This window comes from Echinops telfairi, unplaced genomic scaffold (genome assembly GCF_000313985.2).
Source record: "Echinops telfairi isolate 266 unplaced genomic scaffold, ASM31398v2 ScPeMD7_7417;HRSCAF=8455, whole genome shotgun sequence".
In the NCBI taxonomy this organism is placed as follows: Eukaryota; Metazoa; Chordata; class Mammalia; order Afrosoricida; family Tenrecidae; genus Echinops; species Echinops telfairi.
Genome location: NW_022111317.1, coordinates 4,700,759 through 4,710,285, shown reverse-complemented (window position 1 = coordinate 4,710,285; position 9,527 = coordinate 4,700,759). Strand labels below are relative to the sequence as shown.

General features: G+C 53.2%; 1 protein-coding gene across 1 annotated transcript in view; it reads left to right on the top strand.

Annotated features, from left to right (window-relative positions):
* SF3B2 (splicing factor 3b subunit 2) overlaps nucleotides 1–8,582 on the top strand; it is a 17,152-nt gene extending 8,570 nt beyond the window's left edge. The window contains exons 14-21 of the mRNA XM_004713545.2: nucleotides 225–314; nucleotides 395–502; nucleotides 2,763–2,870; nucleotides 3,147–3,289; nucleotides 3,394–3,495; nucleotides 7,626–7,725; nucleotides 7,829–8,014; nucleotides 8,340–8,582. Coding sequence (XP_004713602.1) covers nucleotides 225–314; nucleotides 395–502; nucleotides 2,763–2,870; nucleotides 3,147–3,289; nucleotides 3,394–3,495; nucleotides 7,626–7,725; nucleotides 7,829–8,014; nucleotides 8,340–8,411 — 909 coding nt within the window. The 3' untranslated portion in view covers nucleotides 8,412–8,582. The remainder of the gene's footprint in view (nucleotides 1–224; nucleotides 315–394; nucleotides 503–2,762; nucleotides 2,871–3,146; nucleotides 3,290–3,393; nucleotides 3,496–7,625; nucleotides 7,726–7,828; nucleotides 8,015–8,339) is intronic.
* Nucleotides 8,583–9,527: the final 945 nt, after the last annotated feature.

The following is a 9,527-nucleotide window of genomic DNA, read 5'->3' as shown; positions in this document are numbered from 1 at the left end:
TCTGGCATCCACAGGGCCCTGAGTGTGGCATTGCATCCGGTGTGGGTGGAACCGCACATCGCTGCGCTCCTACGCTGAGCTCAGAGTGCGGGTCTGGCATCCACAGGGCCCTGAGTGTGGCATTGCATCCGGTGTGGGTGGAACCGCACATCGCTGCGCTCCTACGCTGAGCTCAGGGTGCGGGTCTGGCACCCACAGTGCAGCTGGCTGTGCTTCTTCCTCAGGGGAAGGAGTTTGAGACGCGGCTGAAGGAGAAGAAGCCAGGAGATTTGTCAGATGAGCTGAGGATCTCCCTGGGGATGCCAGTCGGACCAGTGAGTGGCAGCCTGGGCTGAGGGGGAAGGAGACATGGGAATGGGGCTGAGCAGACGGGATCCTGTTCTTTCCTCTGCAGAATGCCCACAAGGTCCCTCCCCCGTGGCTGATTGCCATGCAGCGATACGGACCACCCCCGTCGTACCCCAACCTGAAGATCCCGGGCCTGAACTCGCCCATCCCTGAGGTGAGCGCTGTCCTGCTGTGCCTGGCATCCTCTGCGGCCTCTGCTTTGACTGGCCTCCTAACACCCAAACGCCAAAGCCCTTGCTTTTTAATAGAACCCACAGGGCCATCGTTAGTGAGTCGATCAGAACAGATAAGTACAAAGAGGGAAGTTCACGCTTCATCCCTCTGAAAAGAACCCAGTGAACGTTTGGTGAATGAATGTGTTTCCATATGTACAACCACATACGTGTACACACACACACCCATCATCATGTGCACACGTGTGTGGAAATGGTGACATTAACTAAAGGTGTTGCGGCTTAGCACGCCCTTGCAGACACTGGGCATGCCTGCTGACCTCCAGGGGGGTTGGGGCTCATTCCTCCCACGTTGCAGGCAGGTCACATTGTTTCTGTTTGTGTTCTTTCTGCTCACATTTTCTTACTCCTGCTTCTCTGGAAATAGTACTTTTGACTGTAATTGTATCAGAAAAAGTATAAGAAGTCTTGGGTCCAGCTTGGTAGTTTCTCCCATTAGCAGAAAGCAAGCCACCCAACGGTGCGTTTGTTTGTATTGACTTGTGATGGTGATAATTATAATGCATCAGCCCCACAATTGACTGTGAGACCAGGCGGTCACGTTCCTGTTACTGTGAGTGCTATGGGCTTGGTTCCCCCGAGACCATGTGCACAAACAAAAGAAACGCTGCCCAGCCTCACAGTTGTTCTATGTAAGCCCCTTGTTGCCCTCGCTGGGCCCGACCATGTCACCGAGAGTCTCCCTCTGTTCTCTGACTATCTGCTCTTCCGAGCATGAGGCCGTTCTGATGACCTGTGCAAAGCACTCGAGGCGGAGCCTCAGCACCGAGGCTTCTAGGGAGCGTCTGGCTGTTCTTCCAAGACAGACGCGTTACTCTGCGCTCAGTACTCTGTTGACAGCATCGCTTGAAGGCCATGCCCAGCTTTGGCATATGCACTGCAGGCAATGGCTTGGCTTGAGTCAGGCACATGTTGGTCCTCAAAGCGACAAAGGGGGGGCAGAAAGAAAGGCATGCTGTTTTTTTGCCCAAAAGCTGGTGCACTGAGATGGCTGCTTGAGCAGAAGCGTTGTTGTGGTCGCAAACTAGTCCCCCATCGGCCACAAATCAGGTCTCTTTTGTTGCACACCGTTGCACAACCTTTTCAGAACCTCTGAATAGAAAGCTTGATTAACAGTCTTATCTGGTAGAATGAACTCCAAATGCAGTACGAGTTGACATTTTTGTATATTAGGAAACGAGGTTTGCTATCAATCGACAATTCACCTTTTTTGGAACTAGAAAACCATTCATACTCGATATTTCTCATAGCGCTATCCTTTGTGTTCAACATCACAAGCTTCTGCAGCATTTTACCCCAGCACGAGAAAAATTTCACAGCTGTACGCTGTTCTCTTAAATCCGCCATCACAAGAAAAAGAAGGTTTGAGCAAAACTGCTTTTACGAAAAAATTCACTGACCACAGAGAACCATCCCAGGCGACGCCACTGGGTGCCCTGACTCAGAGCGAGCTACTTGATCTCGCCTAGAGGGGACAAATGTGTGCTACGAAAGCTCCACCCTCTGCAACTCCAGGTTTTTGGGGGCACCCCTCGTACATGCCACCCACACATATACAGAAAGCTGTACCTGTTGGCATCAACTCTGTTAATTTTAAATAAAAACGTTCACACATTTTTTTTGAGTTTGGCAGGCAACAGAGCTGGGAAAGAGGAGGCATCATCAAACTTGAGATACAAATTGACATCCCTTAGGAGAATTAGGTTCTAGAAGGTAGCGATTGGTGAGAAGCGGAGGCAGGGCTCCCTTGTGGAGCCTGGGCTCCAGCAGGAAGATGAGCTGGTAGCTCACGTGCTACACCCGACTCCACCCTGCTGCTTTGTGGGTACTTCCTACCATTGCCTTCTGCTCTGCCGTCGGGGCAGTTCCTGAAGGTTCATTTTAGGCTCTGGTGGGACTCGCTCTTAGGGCTGTAGTGTGCGTTTGATTGCATGCTTGTAATGTTTCACTGCGTTTTCAGTGGACGTTCACACCGAAAGTGAAGTTCCCATCCGACACTGAGGACACACGTTGCACAGCAACTCATGTTTGTTTGTTTTTTTAAACGAATGTGCCTGGGTCCTCTTTGGTGGCCTCCTGGTGGTGTTTCCAGCACTCAGGTTCCCTGCCCCCTTCTCAGCTTTGGGTCCACGCTTCTCAGGACCCTTCGGAGTCACCCTAACTCGAACGCCTCCCTTGCAGAGTTGCTCCTTTGGGTACCATGCCGGCGGCTGGGGCAAGCCGCCCGTCGATGAGACTGGGAAGCCGCTGTACGGGGACGTGTTTGGCACCAACGCTGCGGAATTTCAGGTACGGGCCTGCCCTGCTGAGCTTGGGCTCACGGCCATGAGGATGTGACATTGTAGGGGTCCAGGCTTCATTCCCTGGGAGCTGGGGTGTCGTGAAATTCATTAGAATCCCCAGAAGGGCTCACCATGCGATGCATCCTCCCCAGTAGACTGACGGAGCTCTTTGTGGGTCGGGGATTCTTGCCTGTCTGTGTGCTGTTGCCGCTTTCTGTTGACAACTGAACTGTGCTGTGCTGTGCTGTAAACATTTGTCCACGGAGTGAATGATCTCGTTCAGACCAAAACGGAGGAGGAAGAGATTGACCGGACCCCCTGGGGGGAGCTGGAGCCCTCGGATGAGGAGTCTTCAGAAGAGGAGGAAGAGGAGGAGAGTGATGAAGATAAGCCAGATGAAACAGGCTTCATCACCCCTGCAGACAGGTAGGTGATGAGGAGGAGAGGGAGCTTGCTCTCGCAGGGACGGGCTTCCCTTGCGGGGGTGGGGAGAGCCCTCCTTACTCCCAAGCTTGTCCCTCCCTTCCCAGCGGTCTCATCACTCCCGGAGGCTTCTCGTCAGTCCCAGCTGGCATGGAGACACCAGAGCTCATTGAGCTGAGGAAGAAGAAGATCGAGGAGGCCATGGACGGGTGAGGGACCTGGGGCAGAGCCTGCGACCTCGGGGGTGGGGCACACCAACTGTGTGCCAGGCGTGGCTTGGGGCATCGGGGTTGATGAGGAGCCGAAGGACAAAATCATTTCAGAGATGGTAAGGTTCGCGAAGGCGCCTGCTATCCTCACATACCCCGTTTGAAACCACCAGCCATTCCTTGGGGGGAAAGGGGGCTTTCTCTTCTCATAAAGCGGCATAGTCTCAGAAACTCTTGGGCAGTTCTGCCCTGTGCTGTAGGTCCCTGTGAGTCGGCATCGACTGTGTGGCAGCGAGTTTGAAGCAAGGGGACTTGGGGGATGGGTACCGAGGGTTGGATGGTGGGAAGCCTCAGAGGAAGGAGCTGCCCCGGATGACCTGGGGACTAAAGCACGAGCAGTGTCCCGAGGACAGGCACCGGCCTCGCGAAGGCCGGCGTCTTGACCTTCTGTTACTAAGCACAGCGTCCTTTGGGATTATTCGGTCTCGGTGGATTGGACCTTTTTTAATTTTAGAAGATGGTGGTTTCTTTGGTCCTTTGTGTTCTTTGTTCCCTTCTTTTCACGTTCTCTTCCGGGTGAATTAGATGTCTGTCAGTGGTTCCACGCTAGCTCCTGTTTGAGTAGAGAGCACCCATCCAACGGCTGATCTTCATTTTTGTGTCGCTCTGCTTTTCCGCCATCAGGTGATCTCAGGAGATCATTCTGATTCCAGATTCAAAGAGCATCTCAAAACGACAGCCTCAGGGAATCTTCTGGTCTCAGGTGGTCCGGTTAGTCCGAGATTTTGGGAAAGGGTTTCCGTTTCTTTCTGCATTTTCCTCCCATTGTAACCAGGAGCCTGGATTGTGCCTCTGGGCTGATGGAGCAGTGGCGGTAGGAGCCAGGCACCGTCTAGTTCTTCTGACTCGGAGAGTTGAGCTCGTGGCCTATCCAGGCTTAGCTCAGCCTAACAGACTTGTCTCTTCTCTGAGCTTCCTTGTAACTTTTTCACTCTTTCGCTTCTGAGGAGTTGTGTCTTAGGCTTTTTTATTTTAGTGGTCTTTTTTTTTCCTTTTAAGGGTTATTTATCATAGTCCACCTACAGTGATTTGTCACTTCCAAATAGTACTCGAATCTTCCAACAGTTAGCTGCCAGTTGTCACCTCCTGACCTTTTCACTGTTCTCATACATTTTGCTTTAAATCCCTTATAAATCTTACGTTACTGGATTATGGCTTTTAGAAGATTTATAGAGTCACACGTTCGTCCATAGAGCCACCGTTTCCAGTGCTCATTTCTTTCCGCATACCCACCCAGCTTTTCAATGAGTATCATTTCCCTCCTGCTTACGGAGTGGTTCTTAATATTCTTCCTTTGTGGGTCAGCTGCCCCTGCATGAATCTTCTTTAGCTTTTGAAGAATTTGGGGTGGGTGGGAGGCGTGAAGTTTTGAAAGATACTTGGCTGGGTTTAGGGTCCTAGGTTAAAAGGTGATATTCTACTGCTTCTTGCTTGTGTTGTTTCTGACAGGAAATCGCTGTCATCTGTAGCTCTCTTTTTTAAAAAGTTGTTTAAAAAGGTGATTGTGCTGTGGGTGAAAGTTTACAGAGCATCTTTGCATCCAGTCCTTAGACATTTTGTATCTGATCGGTTGTGCTTCTGGAACCCTGTGTAACATTGCTGCTCCCTGTGCTTCCTGTTTCCTGCCCTCCTCTTCCCGCCTCCGGCTGAGCTCTGTCCTTGGGTAAACGCTGCCTTTTTGATAGCCGATGATCAATTACTCAGAAGTGTGTGTACTTCACTCGTGTAACTATTCCCCATATAGACCTCTGACTGACCGTGGAACCACCAGAGTGAGTTCCATCCATTCCAGACCTGAAGGGGGATTCAGGCCCCACAGCCGCCCCCCCGCCCATCTGACCAGTAAGCCTGACTGGGTCTTTCCCCAGTGTTTCTCCCACTCTGTAGGATCTGCTGATGTGATCTTTCAGTGCAATTGGTACTGGTAGTTGGGCACCGTCTATTTCTTCCGGTCTCAGGGCAATGGAGACTGATGCTCCTGTGGCCTATGTGTTTCCACGAGTCTTTGGTCTTCATTCTTGAATCTGAGAGGGCTGCACACGGCTTCAGGCCACTGCGGGAACAACAGCTAGCGCCTGCCACCTTTATCCTTGCCTCGCTGTGCAACACGCAGGCTTCCTCTGGCTGTTGTGAAAGATTGTGTTGCTGCTTTGTAACGAGATTATGATGTACCTCGAAGTCGTTTGCTTCGTGTTGTTCAGGCTTGGGAGTTTTTAAGCATCTCCAATAGGTGGATTTGCAGTATTCATTAATTTGGGAAAACGTTTGGCTGTTAGGCATTTTTCTTTTTCCTCCTTTGGGAATTCCATTTACATCCATGGGGATTAGGTCTATGAAAATCTCACTGCAGTTTTTGCATGTTCATTTTCTCTGTATTTCATTTAAGAAAGTGTTTGCTGTTCAAGTTTGCACATCTTTTCTCATCAGTTTCTCCTCTGACATGAATCCTATCCATAGTTTTTGTTTCTAGAAGATTGATGATCTGGTCTCTTACACACTGTGTGTGACTATGGAGCTTGGAGGGATGGAATGTAGTTATAACTTTCCATGTATTTGTCTGCTAATCCCAGCCTCCCTGTTGGTCCTCAGTCGGGTTTGGTTGATTGATTATTCTTACCATGGGTTGTATTTTCTTGCTTTGCCTGCCCGATCAGTTTTGATTGGATGCCAGGCGTCGTGGCAGTGGGGCCCGAGGTGTTTTTATAGCCCTGTAAGCCTTTGGCTCTGTTCAGGGACACAGTGAAGGGCCCTGGAAGCAGGTGGGGTGATCATCTCAAGCCTTGCTGTTAAAGGCCCTTCGGCAGCATCAGAGGAGTACTGTTTCCTCTTCCCCACGTCTGACGCACAAGACCCTCTGTGTGGCCTACTCAGTGTTCTGTGAACCATGGAGACCCTCAGCCTTGTTGGTGGGAATCGGCACCATTCCCAGTCCTGAGCGAGTGCCAAGCACGGCTGCCACGAATCCTCTTGGGTGGCTGTGGCTCTGACCTTGGTAGTTTCCTCCTGCCCCTCTGCTGACCAGTACTGCCTAACAGTACTTGAGGAGGGCCCATGGTAGGTCCCTGGACTTCTCTGGCCTGGGAATGTGAGACATCTTGGTCTGTCAGCTTCATCTACGAACCCACGGAACCCCCTGGTTCTGGGCTCCCCCGTCTTGTTTTGTGGCTGGAAACTCTGTGCAGTGAACTGGGGTCATCAAAAGGTTCTCTACCTTTGTTGATTATCCCTCCGGGTCCATTGCCCTGGGCTGCTCTGAAACCCCCCCTGTGATATCTGTTGTCCCTTGTGGAGCTGGTTTGGGCAGAGGGGTCAATCTGATTTCTGGTGTTCCTTGTCTAAAAACCGGAAACCTCAACGCTTTTCGTATTCAAGGACAAAGAAAATGGGGGCGTGTGGCTGGAGTAGGTTGAGCAGGAGGCGCTCGTTGGGTGTAAGACGCTGAAGGACGTTCTGGGTCGTGGCGAGGAGCTGGCGTTGTTTTCAGGGTTTCTTCAGAAGGCTCGCGCAGTTTCAGAAGAGGAGTGACAGGATCTGAATTAGGTGATGCTTTTTGTTGTTGTCTGAACAGTTTTCAGGGCGGATACTTCACCCATCATACAGTGTGTCAGTGACAGTGCACTGGGTTTTAAGGTGTGTTCCCTCTGATTGAGGGGTGCCAGAGTGGCAGATTATCTCCTCTATTCAGAATTTAATGCCGGAAGGAGGTGATGGAGGCTACCTGGCTGCCTTGGAAGGGCTGGCAGCTTGAGACTAATGTGCAAAACAACTCTGGTCACCGTCTTGGCCAAGAACTGCTGTTGTAGCCTGTTCTCTCCCCAACTTCTCTGTACCAAAATTCTCTTGGAAAACCTCGCCCTCTGATCTCTGGCTCTTCCCATGTGGGAGTCCTCCTAGGTCCATGTACAGTTGTAGGCCGGAGTGGCCCCGAGCCTCCCTGGCCCGACACTTTCCTCTCCAGGGAGGTGGGGACGGGGACGGGGACGTGTGTATGCTGCCCAGCTTCTTTGACTGCTGCCGCCTCTGGAGATGTTTCCGTTTGGGAACCAAGTGGGCTCCGTTGTCCTTTGCAGGAGTGAGACCCCTCAGCTGTTCACTGTGTTGCCTGAGAAGAGAATGGCCACTGTTGGGGGAGCCATGATGGGCTCGACCCACATCTACGACATGTCCACTGTGAGCACTGGAAGGCCGGGGGGTGGAATCCTGGGCTGGGAAGGAGGGCCCAAGCCGGGGCCTCGCCTCCTCTCCAGGTGACAAGACCTGCTCTCTCTGCTAGGTGATGAGCCGCAAGGGCCCGGCACCGGAATTGCAAGGGGTGGAAGTGGCCCTGGCACCCGAAGAGTTGGAGTTGGATCCCATGGCCATGACCCAGAAATACGAGGAACATGTGCGGGAGCAGCAGGCCCAAGTGGAGAAGGAAGACTTCAGCGACATGGTGGCTGAGCATGCTGCCAAACAGAAGGTGAGAGAGGACCAGGGAGGGCTGGGTGAGTGCCAGGGACCAGGCCCTGCCGTGTGCAGTGCAGCTGCGCCCTCTAGTGGTGAGAACGGACCCCGTTGCCTTCGCCTTGTGCTGCCTTGGGAGCCATCGCAGGTGGACTCTTGGCATGATGGAGGGAAGGGGCTCATCCCAGCCTGAGCCGGAGGTGGGAATAGAGTTCACCTGGGTTCAATGAGTCCCCACAGAACTGGTGACCAGCAAGCTGCCCACTTTCTTTTTCCACTGAGGAGGTATAGGAGGAAGGTGGTTTAACCCCTTATAACTCACGTCTCTTTCTCACTTGCAGCAAAAGAAGCGGAAAGCCCAGCCTCAGGACAGCCGTGGGGGCAGCAAGAAATACAAGGAGTTCAAATTTTAGATTCCACCTCCCCACATCCAGCTCTCCTTTAGGCCCTCTCCCTGGACGCGTGGCCATCGTCCTTCACACATGTGGTCCAGGAACCAGCCCACCTGTGCTTTGCCCAGGGCTCCGACTTTCATGTTCTTCTTTCTTCTTTATTTTGTAAATAAAGCCTGTTTCCCAAGGAAAGAGCCGACTGTAACACTCCTGGTCCCCCATCAGCCGACAATGGATGAGCATGACATGACTACTTCCTAGGGCCATTGGGGCCAGGGGCTTGCCTCGGCATCAAGTGATGGCAACAAGCCGTGCTGTCCCGAGGCGCTGGGGGAGCGGCTCCCTGTCAGGCTGACCTTCCCATCTGCCCTTGGGGGAGCATAAATAGCCAGCCTAGCGCCCGACTGGGCTGCGCAGTGCAGTGGGCTTGGGAAGTAGGCCAGGCCAGGCTCCCTGCTGGGCCGGGACAAGGAGCCCAGCCCTCTATTCTGAGAGACCAGAGCTCAAAACCCAGGTTGTCCCAAGACCAGGTGAACTTCAAGCAGCATCCATCTTTGGAACTTGAGGCTGCTGGGGGAGGGTCTTTACTTGTCCACGTTCTGGGCCCCTGGCCCAGCGGAGTCTAGGCCTGTGGGGTGCGCTCAGTGCGCAGCTGTTGCCCTAGTTGGGGGGGCGGGGCCAGAGGAGGATGAGTACCCTCCCTCCCGTGATGCTTGGCTGGGGGCTTCTGGATGGGATGGGAGGCAGAAGGGAGTGTGGAAGACTCCTGGGAAGATGTAGCAATTAAGCTAGGTTTGGGGTCAGGAGAATTTCAATAAACGATGAAGCAGGAAATGGAGGGTGGGGGTTGGGTTTGAGGGAGCGCTGACCCAGTAGTGATGGTTTCACAGTGAGAGTGGTGGGCGCCCCATGGGCTAGGGTGGCATCTTCCCTTTGGACTGTAGGCCCCTGAGCTGTCTATGGGGGAGAGGGAGAGGCATCTCCACCACCCCGGGCCCCGACCCGCCTGGGCCAGTACTGGGCGCAGGGCTTGGGGGCAGTGGCTACTGCCGCCTGGGCTGCGCGCTGGGGCCTGACTCAGGCCCCGCGGCAGTTTCCTCGGGCCGGGGCCGCGCCCCGGAAAAGCAGCGTTTCCGC